The sequence below is a fragment of the Triplophysa rosa genome, linkage group LG1 (assembly GCF_024868665.1).
Source record: "Triplophysa rosa linkage group LG1, Trosa_1v2, whole genome shotgun sequence".
NCBI lineage: Eukaryota > Metazoa > Chordata > Actinopteri > Cypriniformes > Nemacheilidae > Triplophysa > Triplophysa rosa.
In genome coordinates this window covers 2,246,879-2,261,374 of record NC_079890.1, presented here as the reverse complement: position 1 = coordinate 2,261,374, position 14,496 = coordinate 2,246,879, and the positions used below count along the sequence as shown (strand labels likewise).

General features: G+C 38.2%; 1 protein-coding gene across 1 annotated transcript in view; it reads left to right on the top strand.

Annotated features, from left to right (window-relative positions):
* Positions 1-2,112: 2,112 nt before the first annotated feature.
* Positions 2,113-14,496, top strand: part of igf1rb (insulin-like growth factor 1b receptor) — a 66,285-nt gene continuing 53,901 nt past the window's right edge. Inside the window, exons 1-2 of the mRNA XM_057330923.1 lie at positions 2,113-3,072; positions 7,317-7,877. Coding sequence (XP_057186906.1) covers positions 2,949-3,072; positions 7,317-7,877 — 685 coding nt within the window. The 5' untranslated portion in view covers positions 2,113-2,948. The remainder of the gene's footprint in view (positions 3,073-7,316; positions 7,878-14,496) is intronic.

The following is a 14,496-nucleotide window of genomic DNA, read 5'->3' as shown; positions in this document are numbered from 1 at the left end:
GTTAAGCTTGAGAAGCCAGCACGTTTAACAGTGTAAAGAAGTCAGAATGCATGAAATCGCATGTTACCTCCGCTTTAATGTAGGAGTGCTTGATGAATCAGGCCAGTGCGAAAAATGCCCAATGTGTCATAAACAATATAAAACTGATTAAATAAAAACTAGACTGCAGCTAGAATAAAACTATGCCCCGTGATGTACCACCAACTTGGTAGACTCCATGTCTAGACATGTAGGGTATGGCCTGTTATTTGGACTAACCTACAGTACATTATGAGTAGATGATGTGTCATTCGCTCCGCAGGTTTCATACTCTCGTATTTGCAGTGTCTCTAAGAAAACAGCTTTATGGGACTTATGATGTATTATTAGTGCTCTTTACTCCTCTGGGTTCACATATGTGTCAGTGTTAAATGTTGTTTAAAGCAGTTAGAGAGTTAATATGGCTTTAAATAGACCTGAAACAGTTGTAGTTTGAGCTATGACTTAATAGCGTGGAACAGAACGACATCAGAGTAATGTAAACCACAGACGGAAACCCAAACCCAAGATCCCTTCAAAGGAATTATTGAAAGGAAGTAAAATTATTAATAAAATAATCATGTTGGAAGTTTAAAGAGAATTTGTGTATTAAAATGTCTAATGGCTTATATACTTAAACAGTACATGACATTTAGACAATAACTTCTGTATAGTATCAAATCTCTTTTTTACTGTCAATAAACAATACTATTGTTTAGTATTGTTTTTATCATGAATTGTTAAGTCCTGTCAAAATATTAAAAGATTTAAAAATAACCTCAGGAGTGACATTAAGCCATCAATGTGAAAGACTGACAGCATGACAACACACATTGAATCTGTGATAAAAGCTGAGGTTATAATATAAAAAATAGTTTTTGATTTCTAAATACATGTAAATTACTATTGTATTGCATTCAAGTGAATATGAACTTGTTTTCTTTGCAGTATTGGAGGTATGAGCTGTCTCCAGTTTTCATTTTCTACTAATAAATGCAAATAGAAACAATATTTTTATTTGAATTTTGGGAGAAATATTGTTTTTTTCGCAGAATGAAAAAAAATCATTTTACCTAAACACATACATATAAATAGTAAATGAAAACGGAAAATACTTTTGGTATAATGGTATGATGTGAGTTCATACTAAATAGAAACCTATGATGTCATATGCTGACATCACGTGGACGTTTCTGCAGAAAACAGTTTGCCAGACCTCAGTACACAACTGAAGTGTTTCATCTGAAACCTCTCTGGTTTTTTCAACAGACACTCGACAATTAAAGTTAAAATAGCTGTGATTACCGACAGAGACTGTGACTCCAACCTAGTGAACTAGACTGCATTTCTTGGGGCATGTTGGGAAACATGATGCTTAAAAATGCTGTCTAGATAGGCAGCTCATTAAAGTGTTACTCACCCTTTTGTCATTTCAAACCTGTATGACCTTCTTTCTTCCGCAGAATAAAATAGAAGATCTTTTAAAAAACGCTGTTAACTGAACCCCATTCACTTGCATTGGTTTTGTGTCTATAGAGTACAATAGAATTGAATGGGTTCCCGTGCTGTTCGGTTACCAACTTTGTTCAAAATATCTTCTTTAGTGTTAAAAAATAATAATATTTGAGCTTATTTAGTGAAATTGAAACCAAAACACACCCATAAGAGTATGAATTTCAAAGGAGAATGTTAATAACGTTAAATCTCATTGGTTCTTGTGTCTCGTTAGGAAATATATGACAATGCTGCGCGTGCGTTTTTTTACATCTACAATACATTTACATTTTTAATTAATTATTTTAAAATGGAAAACTTGTACAGAATGATATTTTTCTGTTGTCTGGATTCTATCATCAGGGGTTTAGTCAAATATAAACGGATGAAGTTCAGTATATTGGTGATAAATACATTTTCTGAGAACGTATAATTTGACTGGAAACGTCGCACCCATAACGCTGGAATTGCACATATACTTCTGGGATGGCATGAGGACGAGTAAATCGTGAGGGAGTTTTCATTTCGGGGGAACCATCCCTTTAATTTGTTTTCACCAGCCCTAGCGATTCCCAATCCCATCCGTGTGTGTGATCCAGGTCGCGTTTTCCCGCATACATCCGTCCATCGTAACGTTAACCTACTATGTGTGAGAGAGCTCGAGCCTTGTTTACAACGTCAATTCAACGGATTCAGACTACAGGATTTACTCTACATCACTCACATTTCCTAAATCAACACAGATGCGACGCTGCATACATCATCTGACCCCTACCCCGCCTTCTGATGGTGAAATGAAGCTGTAAAATCTCAGACTGCGGTGGGAGGCACAGAGAGACCATTTTTAGGCACGGACGGGTATTATTTGTCATCTTTCTGAGTTTCTTCGCCGATTTTAGGCCCTTATCACACGCTGGATGCGAGCTATAAGGATCCCCGAAGATCTCACGCGTCCTGTGAGTTTTAGTCAGCGGATCTAGACGGGTTTCACTGGAACACGGCTAAAGCCAAAGCCAGCCAACAACAAGGGGACTTGCAACGTGTTTTTCCTATTTTTCCGCACGACATGGATTATGGAAATGTGGACTCAGACGCCTCTACGCGTTTCCCCGGGTTATTTCTGCACATTTCACCGAGGGGAGGGTCTCAAAAATAGCAGTAAATAGCACGATAATCTGCGCGGTCGAATCCGCCTCATGGTGAAGCCGGAGCGGACTACGGCTGCTGGATCTCCCGCCGGGGCGTCTGGACGTTGGGACACGCGAACATGAGATACATTGCTAATATTTAGTTCCAGCTCATATAGGATTATTTTTCACCTCTTTCGTCTTTCACGATAAAGCACCAAGCTGGATTAACCGATTTTGATGCAACAATTTTGTACCGGAGAGACCTCGAGCACTATTCACTTTAAACGCTGTCTCGCGCTTTCTTAAATGACTTTTTTGAAGGAGCGTTCGCCTTGTTTTTGTATAGGAATGAGGTCTGGCAAACAGAGGACACACTGGACCTTGTTATGTGGTCTGGTGCTGGTCGTCTCTGCTCTGTGCTATGGAGAAAGTAAGTAAAATGATCACATTATAAAAGTCCTTTAAGTGTTTGCTCTCGGATTGCAATGCTGTAAGCTTTCATGTATGTATGCGGCAGGAAAACTGGATCAGAACTGTTTTCGGGTCTGTTTTTGTTGACTTAATTGCATGTTTTCCCTGCTTTTACACACAGTAAAGGCAACAAAAACAGGAAAGTAGGGCTGCATAACGATTAATCGCGACTAATCGTTTGCAGAATAAAAGTTTTTGTTTACATAATATATGTTGGTGTACTGTGTGTGATAATTATGTATTTATAAATACACACACATGGATGCATGATTTTAATAAAAAATATATTTAATATTTATATATAATATAAATTATATATATAAATATAAAACATATCAAAAGTTACATATTTCTTAATTATATACAGTACATGCATGTACGTGTATTTATATATACATAATTATCATACGCTGTACACCAACATATATTATGTAAACAAAAACGTTTATTCTGCAAACGATTAGTCGCGATTAATCATTATGCAGCCCTACGAAAGCAATGGACACACACACACACACACACACTACAGGATTAGCTGCTGAGTGTTTTGGCTATGCAAAGTCAAAGAACACAACAGTCAACTTGGGTCATTCAGTCACTTATCGCTTAATATCAGACCAAAGAGGAATCATGCCAGCAACATTTCATAGACTTTTAACTATTTTAGTTATCAAACAATGCTAATTAAAGTAACACAGCTTGTTTGTTCGCAACAGTCCACCTTTATAGGAAACGAACCATGGTTTTACTATAGTAAAGAATGTTTTTGTGGTGGATTGATAAACACTTGTACAACCCATGTTTTACTACAGATGTCATGGTGAAACTATACTTTCTATATTTAAATCCTGATTAAAGGGATACTTCACCCAAAAATGAAAATTCTGCCATCATTTACTCACCCTCAGATTGTCCCAAACCTGCTGTGTACATTTCGTTGTTTGGCTGAACACAGAGGAAGATATTTAGAAGAATGTCAGATCTTGCCCCCCCCATTGACTCCCATAGTATTTATCTTCCCTACTATAGGAGTCAATGGGGGGCGGGATCTGAAATCTTTCCAAATATCTTCCTGTGTGTTCAGCCAAACAACGAGATTTATCCCTGTTATACAGTAAATGATAACGAAATGTTCATTTTTGGGTGAATTATCCCTTTAATTTTGGCTTGCTATGGTTTTACTATAAATAAAACCAAAAAACTATGGTTGCTTCATAGGGGACGTCTACATTTTAGCAGGAATGTGATTTAGCTCAAACCTTCATCACGTGTTGTTGACATATCAGAGTTTGATGTCAGCATCTTACTGAAATGTTTAATAGACCAACAGCGTATTTAAAAAGTCAACGGCATGTTGACGTCAGGGTGCTAGTCAGTGAGGTAAGTTTACCTACATGTATATTTAATCCTGTTTGCCAATCCTCGACACCTACATCACATTTAGTTCGCACATATACTTTTCAAACTTTAAAATTGCTTGTTCAATTGTTCAGCCGTTTCTTTAGACCTTCTCGTGATCTATTGTCCGTGAAGAATCAAACATTTCCTAGTACACACATGGTAGATTTGTATATTGTGGTGTATGTGTGTATTGGTTTTCTTGCAACACGTTTTTGTACAAATAGGCAGATTAATCACCACAGTTTGAGTAACTTTGTCTGTTTGTCTGCGACACGGGAGATTGCCGCAGATTATCTCCAATCATGGCATAGTGTAGATAATCGTGTTTATGGTTATTAAGATTGCTGGAAGGGTCGGCGCTACTGTAAGGTCTGTTGAACATGTTTGTGTTGCCAGTAAAGGAAAGTGATTTTAGACATTTATTTGTTACTCAACATCTCATGTTAAAGTGACCCAAAAATGAAAATTCAGTCATAATTTGCTCACCCTCAAGTTGTCCCAGATCTGTTTGGTTATCGACATTCTTCAAACTATCTTTCTGTGGTAGTTAATGGTATCCCGCTCTGTTTAGTTTCCCACATTCTTTAAAATATCTTCTTTTGTGTTTAGCTGAACAAATTTTTTATACCATTTTGGAACAACATGAGGATGTGTAAAATATGACAAAATGTTCATTTTTGGGTGAACCATCCCTTTAAATGATTTGCATAGTTTCGTTGAAATTTTAGCTACTGTGCACCATTAGGAAAAAATACAATATAGTGTACAACAACAAAAAGCTCTCTCTCTACTAAAGCACACAATGACTACAATTTTATCTGTTATTGATATTTACATTTAAGTAATACATTAAGCAAAACAATTTTCCAACGTCGGACATCACTTTTGTTGGCCATTGCTGTATGTGTGTATGTAGAATTATTATTATTTTTAATATATAAGAAAACATGCGAGACACTCAGTATTCATTATTCCGTCCCTTTAAAATCACTAAAAAAATCGCTTCCCTTCATGTTTGACCGCCACAAAATTTCCATGTTTCCAAGTAAACTGCAAATAAGACCCACTGATTCATCCAATTCATCTAGAGAGCGAGAAAAAAATCCATGTTTTTAAAATAGAACATGTAAAAACAGCCGCTGGAGCAACACAGAGGCGGTTCTGTTGATTGCAAGAGTGAGGAGTTTGTGAAAGGATGTGTCATTGGGTTTTACTCTTAACCCCAGCGGTTTCAATAGAGGTGCTCAGTGGAAATCCTAAGTATAACCCGTCTCTCCTGGCACAGAACGGTTAAAGATTACAAACGTAGCCTGGGGTTAACTGGTTTACTTATCTCCAACCGTTTGTTTGTTTGCTTGTTTATTTGTTGATCCTCCTAAAGCATTGCGTAGGACTCTTTATGCTGGTTAGTTTCTTTACACACGTGCGAATGATCAAAGGGAACAATGTTTGTCAGACTTCTAGTCCATCTGAGAGCGTCTCTTTATAGAATATGAAGCGTTGTGGTTGAACACGCTTCCGTTAGAAATTCATTTCTAAACAATGACATCAGTTTATGACCTAATTTCCCGAATGCCTCGACTCTCAGTACGAGAGCGCGGTGGCAGGCTGGACTTGGGTTATCAAATGTAAACATGAGATTTGGAGAGCCATCAAAGCAATAAAGATAGCGCTGTTTACTCTGCAGTGTGAAAATGTGAGTCTGCAAATAGTCCGGATGCTGCTGTGCTTTTTTTATGAATTCAATTTTGTTTTGCCAAGTGTGTGAAGTGTGGATCTTAAACATAAATACAAGCAAGTACGTTTTTCTTCCCGAGGGGGCATTATCTGAGATGTGGTCACGAAGTTCTAGGAAATGTTATCTTTGAAAGTTTCATTCGGGCTATAATTCAGCAGCCCTGTAATCATTTTTTTACACTTTCGAGATTCACTTTGCCGTGTTTTCAGCTTGAAGTAAATATTGTAGGAATTCGTCTGTGGGCAAATCCCATTGTGGAAAGCAAACATCCTAACAGGAGGAAGTGAACAGAGAGACGACATCCTCGACATGTCTGTCGTTAAACAAACCTTCGTCGACGCTCATGCTAGTGTGTCACTAGCGCAAGAAAAACTGCATCGAGGCGAACGTTTTCACACGTCTTTCTGTTACGCCATTTGGTTAAAGTTCTGTGTTTTATGTTTTTAAATCATCCGTTTTTTAAGTTTTTAAACTAACGCATCGCATGAAAAATATTTTAGGGCATTTTTATCTTAAATCTTTGAAACAATTAAAAAAAAAGTGCATTGGGTAAAGCAATATGTAGGTATAATTTCATTAAATTACCAATCTGCTAAAAACTGTACACATGACCTAAAGCGACCTTAAAGGTGGGGTTGAACAACAGAAAAAGTGAATTTATCATCATCTCACCCTCATGTCAAATCTGCATGATTTTCTTTCTTCTGCAGAACACGTAAGAATTCTAAAGACCGTTGATGACCAAACATCATCGGCCCCCATTGACTTCCGTTGTTTGTCATTTCTCAAAATATCTTCTTTTGTGTTTCACAGAAGAAAGAGTCATAAACAGGTTTTGAATGACCTAAAGGTGAATAAATAATAAAAGCCTCATTTGAGAAGCACTTGCACTTTGTTCATTTTAGCCTGCAAAAGTGATTTTGTTACGAATGTAACTATTCATTCAATATTTAATTTCACAGCAATTGTTCATCCAAACTGCATCATCCATCTGCTTGTTAACCATTAGATGTCACAATCGTCTTCCAGAGACTGACGTTTATTTCTGTTTTTCCTCCATCTAGTCTGTGGTCCCGGCATTGACATTGGAAATGACATCAGTAATTTTAAGCTGCTGGAGAACTGTACGGTGGTTGAGGGCTACCTGAAGATCCTTCTCATCGGAGACAAAAACAACAAGAACCAAGAGGTCTTCCGCACCCTTAGTTTCCCCAAGCTGACCTTCATCACGGAATACCTTCTCCTCTTTCGCGTTGCCGGTCTGGAGACTCTCAGCACGCTCTTCCCCAACCTCGTTGTCATCCAGGGCCGCGACTTGTTCTACAACAACGCTCTGGTCCTATATGAGTTGACCAGCCTGAAGGACATCGGCCTGTACAACCTGCGAAACATCACGCGGGGTGCCGTTCGGATCGAGAAGAACCCTGAGCTGTGCTATATGGATTCTGTCGACTGGTCTCTCATTATGGATGCTGATTTTAACAATTTCATTACTGAAAATAAACCGTCCAAGGAGTGTGGAGATGTTTGCCCCGGAATCATGGAGGACAACCCTCAGTGCATCAAGACGAACTTCAACGGCAATTACAATTACAGATGCTGGACCTCCAACCATTGTCAGAAAGGTAAGTGGACGATATGCTACATTTGTAAAGTTGCCACCTCGACAATTGAGTGGCTAGAAACCACTCCTAATTTTTCGGGTTCCATGAGATATACTCGGAATACGAGTTTTTTTCAGAATTTACTCACTCTAATGCCGTCCCAGATGTTTATGAAGTTTTGTATCTCTTCCACCTTACACGACACAGTGGCCAATGCCTGCCTTACATTTTAGTGGCATTTTGATGAATAAAATGCTGGCGGCCAATTATCAATGCTGTTGATAATTACAAACTTCCAAATATTGTCCGATTTATTGGCCACAGCAATATATCGGTCTATCACTACTTACCATGATAATAGGTTTGTTGCCATGGATACACAAACTATTGATTACTGAGCTCAAAATATTAATGAAACAATTATTTTCCAACTGATGCTTCGTCATCACAGCAATTGATCTAATAGAGAAAACCGACCTATCACGAAGTGAACCCAAGCTCGCATAGCTAAAAGAGTTTAAATTCTTTCCACTGCTAACTCGTGCTTCAGTTTCTTTCTGTTTTGTCGATCAGTCATAACCTTAATCCTGCAGTCGGCCAATGTGAAGCTGTTGTCTGGGTGTTATCAGTTGAGTTATCATCCATTCCTTCCCCGAAGCCTTCATATTCTTGCTAATATATCAAACCAAAGCCTCAATATTGGGAAGAACGCGAGTTTGCGGCAGGGCCTGTTTGTGTACTTTTGGATTTTTTGCTTGGCCTCATTACGTGGTCGAAAAATGGGGGGGGGGGGGGGGAGGGGAGGCTGGTGTGTCCACACAATGTTGATGAAATAAAATCATGCAAATTCTTTTAAAGGCAATTTCAGTGACGTGAAAACGAGTACAGCTCGATGCGGAGAACGTGCAGAACGCTCCATGAGGCGAAGATCTGGTTGTAGTTTTCCACTATTGTGGTCGTTTTGGACAGGAGGATGCTGCAGTGGCACACAGTTACTCTCTCTGACGGCAAAATACTTCAGCAGTTCCTCCCACTTTCCATATAATTACCTTGTTTTCCTTTAACACAGATGTTTCTTCAAGGGCTGCTAGTGGTTTCCAGTCGAGTCTGCCTGGGCTTTTTTTTCTTCCCGGCTCTTTAATTACCCAGTCAGGATTTGTTGTTTAGCAGCCTTGTACTTTGCATTTCAGCTACATTTAGAGTAGATCGGGCTGACTGCAGACATGTGCACGACAACAGGAAAGAGCCCACATCAAAAAGAGTTCTTGACAGATCTGGTAAAGATGTACGATATTCGGAAGGTTAAACCTGGTGCCGTTTCTGAATCGTATCAAAGTTGGAATTCCAAATAGTCTTTTTTTGGATTTACCATGCTTTTTATATTCAGGGTTAAAGGGGATAGTTCACTCAAAAAAAAAAAAAAATATATATATATATATTCTCATTTATTCACTCTCCTACTGAACCTGAATGAGTTTCTTCTGTAGAATAGAAAAGAAGATATTTTGATGAATGTTGGCATCCAAACAATATTGACCCCTGTTGACTTATTTTGTGTTCAACAGAGTAATACAGGTTTTGCTTTACAATATTTAATAATTTACAATATGAATGAGTTCCATTCATTAACAATAGTTAATATTTGCCAACATGAACTAACAATAAGCAATGGGTTTTTATTATTTATTACTTTTTATCTTTAAAAAGTTTTAACAAATGTTGAAAATAACAGGAACTAGCATTACTACTGCGTTTATTAATCTTCGGTATTGTTAACTAATGAAGTTAACTAACGCTAACAAATGAAACCGTATTGCCTAGAATTTTTATTTAGGGAATAGTTCACCCCTAAACAAAAATTCCGCCATCATTTACTCACCCTCTTGTCATTTTAAACCTGTATGACTTTCTTCTGCAAAACACAAAAGAAGATATTCTGAAGAATGGTAACCTAAAACCATTGGGCCCCATTGACTTCTATTGTATGGGCACAGAACCAGTGCAAGTCAATCGGGACCAACGGTTATGGGGTATCAACATTCTTCAAAATATCTTCCTTTGTGCTCTGTGTAAGAAAGTCATAAAGGTTTAAAATGACAAAAGGGTGAGTAAATGATGACAGAATTTTCATTTTTGGGTGAACTACCCCTTTAAGATGTGACTGAACTTTGGATATGAATGATCAGATTGGGGATCTTGGTGTTACTTTTGTAGTGACGTGATTTATCATTTTCACCTGGCGGACGATGAAATAGGCAAAACAACGTGGAATGAATTGGAATCTCGTAACCATGATGTCATAGAGAGTGGGCTTCTTAGCAACCACATACCAATGCATTAACCCCCCCAAACATCTTAGAAACCACACAGCACTGCCATGGCAATAACCCAAAACGTCCTGGCATTCTGCAAGGGGAAGTGCTGTTTAAATTTTCTTTAGAAAGTGTAAAGCTAAAATCTTATTTGCATTAATCTGTTGTCTCTGTTACTTTTTGGAAAAAGATGCTCATCAGTGAGTTACATAGCAACACTCAGCAAACCCAAACACAACCTTTTCAATACGCTGTTAGGCGCAGTTTGATTGTAACACTGACCTCAGCTGCAAATGTCAAGCGGACTGGTTATTTATCGCTGTAACAGATGCGTCAGGGAAACATGACTCCGTTTGACGGTGGTGTTTTCATTGGCAGCAAAACAAGTCTTCTATTTTGTAATTGTATCATGCACAGGAATGCCATGAAAATGTGTTTGTTACTATGCTAAGGTTAGTTTATAAAGGTGTGGACCTCGCATTGTCATGTTTTGTTGTTTTTGGTAGAGAAAAGAGTATTATGTTGTGTAGTTTTGCTTATATTCCATTACAGTAGATACAAACTTATTAGCTAATTGTGAGAAACTATCCAGACTGGCCGATCCTTTGAAGGCACAACAAAGGAATTTGGCAGTATGGTATGTTGCGAGGTATTTTGGGAGGCGGCGGAGAGGAGTTGGACTGCTTGATGAAGTAGTGAGGTTTTGGAGTATTTCACAGGTGACAGGTGAATGCTTTCTTTCATCTCTCTGTTGACCACCGTTGGGTGGAGACCAAACGCAAATGTCAAGTGTTTTAGCCGAACAGATTACAATGTCTTATTACTAATAAGAAACTGGAGATTTCTTCTTTGCTCTGAATAGCAAAAGGTATTTGGCGGTTTTTAATTTCCTAAGTTATCCTGCTTTCTCTTTTTTATGCATGTTAAGTGATTGGGTTATGTTTGGATGAAAGATTAAAGGCTGTTCACGCCAAGAACGATAACTACAAAGTAGGGATGCGCCCTATACCAAGCTCATGTACTCGTCAGGGCTTGACATTAACGCTTGTCCAGGACAAGTGAATGTTATGGGCAAGCGAGAGAGAATTTTACTTGGCCGACCGGACAAGTAACTTGTAAAAAAAATTATAATAACAGTGCTACGAAAAAATCGGTCTGTGCCATGAATAATAAGAATAGGTGTATTAGATAGAGTTGCTCTGAGAGTTTATTTTTTGAGCATTTTACCGTTTGAGTGAAGCTATCGTCAAGCACACACTAAAACTCAAGCATCTTCCCAATTACCTTCAAAATAAAAGTCCCGTTGACTTGAACTCTCCGATGAAAAAGTACTGTAGTATTTGCTAAAGGAAATTGTAGTATCCTTGTAAACACTGTACTATACTATAGTAAGGTTCAAAAACCTCAATATTAATGGACCAGAGCTTACATAAATAGTTGAATTTTTAACTAACATTAAAAAAGATGAATAAATGCTTGTCCAGATGTATTGCTCATTTATTGTTTGTTAACGTTAGTTAATGCATTATATATGATTAACCAATTTTAATTAGGCTTTTATTCACATATAATCATTAATCATAGAGACATAAACGCAAACTCCACACTGGCCATCTTTCTAACATTAACAACGTTTAACAGGAGCGAATGAAACGAGTGGGTCAGCGCACACACATAGAGCGTTATGGTAAACACGGACGTGCAAATGTGCATCACACGCGAGGACTGTTGCGGAGACTTTACCCGCACCGGCATTATATCAATCATCAACTTCACCGGAGTGACTGTACAATCAATGCACAATAAATGTCATTGTTACTTTTTGGAATAAACTGTCTGTCTAATGCACCACAATAGTCAAGTGACTTGGTGGGTCATGACTAGCGAAGCTTACACACAACATTTATTTAATACAACTCATTAATCCCTGACTTATTTTTAAAACCAAAGCACACCCACACGTCAGCTCTGAGAGCTTGAAGCGTTCTTATATTTTTGCCATGCTCGCTTCCGCTTACTCTTGGCCGTTGTATATGACATGATTTAAAAAATGTATCAATAGTAGAGGTATCACTATCGATCCACTGTCGGAAAAAATGTATAAATAATATAATGTATAATAATAAAAATATACTGTGTTTTTGCACAGCCCTACTATAAAGACAACTAAACGATAAATGTAGTAGCGTTCACACCAGCAGATAATGTTGTTATGTTTATTCAAAGCTTGCATGTTGAAGTTTTGCATTTTAATTGTATAAGACCTTAGTAGTCTTACATTTGCAATGATTACATTTACATTTAGTCATTTAGCAGACGCTTTTATCCAAAGCGACTTAGAGATTTATTTATAGTTAAGGTTATTGGTCTTTGTGTAAACGTGTCTTAATTAAATATTAAAAAATAGAAAAAAATGAAAGTAAACTTATTAAAGATGGGGTAACATGCTATTTCATGTATTCTGACTTCTTTACACTGTTAAACGTGCTGCTTCTCATGCTTAACATGGTCAACTTGTTAAAAAAACAAGTTGGACATATGCCGTAGTATTTCTGTGATCGATACACTCCCCCAGCACTCCAACTTGCTTCGGAAAGTTTTTTCGTAACAGGGATCCTATTCCTTTTATTGGCCATTCTCCCAGAAAAGCAGGCCCACGCGTCATCCACTGAGCGAAAGACCACGCTCAAGCACTAGCGTGAGAGAAAGACTTTTTCTGCGCCCACGCAGCAACCAGCCAGCGTGAGAAAGAGCAGCACTCCCATCAATGCCTCTTCACTCGGCTGATGGAAGTTTAGCTTTGTTTGTTTGCTAACTGCATTTGGGTGATGAATGTTATATAAACGGTGGATATAACGCTGGATTTGGAGATCGTTTGAAATGGATAGATGGCGCAGTCCCAGCGGTAGTCAAACTGAGTCATATGTCTGTGTTTTGTTGGCAATCGGATACGTGCATAATGTAAACAACACGAAGGGATAATGTGATGATGTGTTGTGTGCTCATGCTGTAGTTCCGTCCCCGCTGCCCGACTCCAGCAGCTCGTCTTTTTTCGGAAATAATCGTACAGCTGTATCTCTCTTTCATAAATTTGATCAAACGAAATATTCTTCGAAGATACGAAGTATGCAATACTACTGCATAGGTACTCAAGATTGAAATGAGATTTGCAGAAACTGCGTACCCCATCTTTAAAATTAGGGTGTTCTAAATAGGCTCAATTGTAGTTTCATTTGTAATATTTTTCTTTCGTTTTGCATAAAATGCTAAAAATAACATGGACATTCATGGATTTCGATATTCTGTCTAATAGCCACTGTAAAGAAGCAATAAGTTATGAGTTAACACATGGGCGTTCGATGATAATACTACTGACGTTGCTTGCTTAAAAGTTAAGAGCCCGTTCTGTGTTATCTAAGAAGAAGGTGCCTTGGTGCCCCGCGGGAGTCAAAGCACTCATCGCTTAATGAGCTGTCTTTGAGTGATCTCATCCGCTCCGCGCCGCGGCCGGAAACATTCAGCCTCCAAAAGAAACGCTTGGGGGAGCCGCTGGAGAATGGGGGCCTTGTTTTAATTACCGCCCGTTTATCTGCCCACATGTAAAGGCTGGGTTTCTGCCTGGCCGGGCAGCACAATAGTGAGACTTCCTCTTTGTGTACTGGCTCTACCCAATAGTTCATTAACCTCACCGAAGAGTTTAACTCTGTCACCGTAGTATTGTGTCTCCAACGGGCTGCTCAATGCCGCGAGTTAAGGTCAAAGACACTGTCTGACCGTGACTCTATCTTGCCGAATGTCCTGGCCTTCATCGAGGTTGCGTTTTTGTCGAACATTATTTCATGATAAGAATATGTGATGATGCATTAAGAGTTGAATTGCTGCTTGCTAGTTGTCAATGGAAATATCGCAGACAAATTTTCTGGGTAAATCTCTTTTGCAATGACACATTTTCATATTGACATAAGTTTGATGATTATTGAGCTCAATTATTATTGCCTTAATGCAAAAAAGAGAACTCGTATACTTATAAAAAATATACATATTATTTTATATATTATTTACTTTGTAAATATGCATCAATTCTGATGTAATATACTTTGTAATATAATATATAAATTAAGATAATTTTAGGTGTGCCGATATATAGCACTATCACACGCTTACTCGAGCGATATTGCATTAATATAATATAATGAAAGTGACCTATTTGTCAGTTATGGTGACCCCTAACCGAATTGTGACCTCTGCATTTAACCCATCCAGTGAGTAGTGAACACATGCACTGCAAGTCGTGAACACACACACCCGGAGTATTGTCATAATATAAT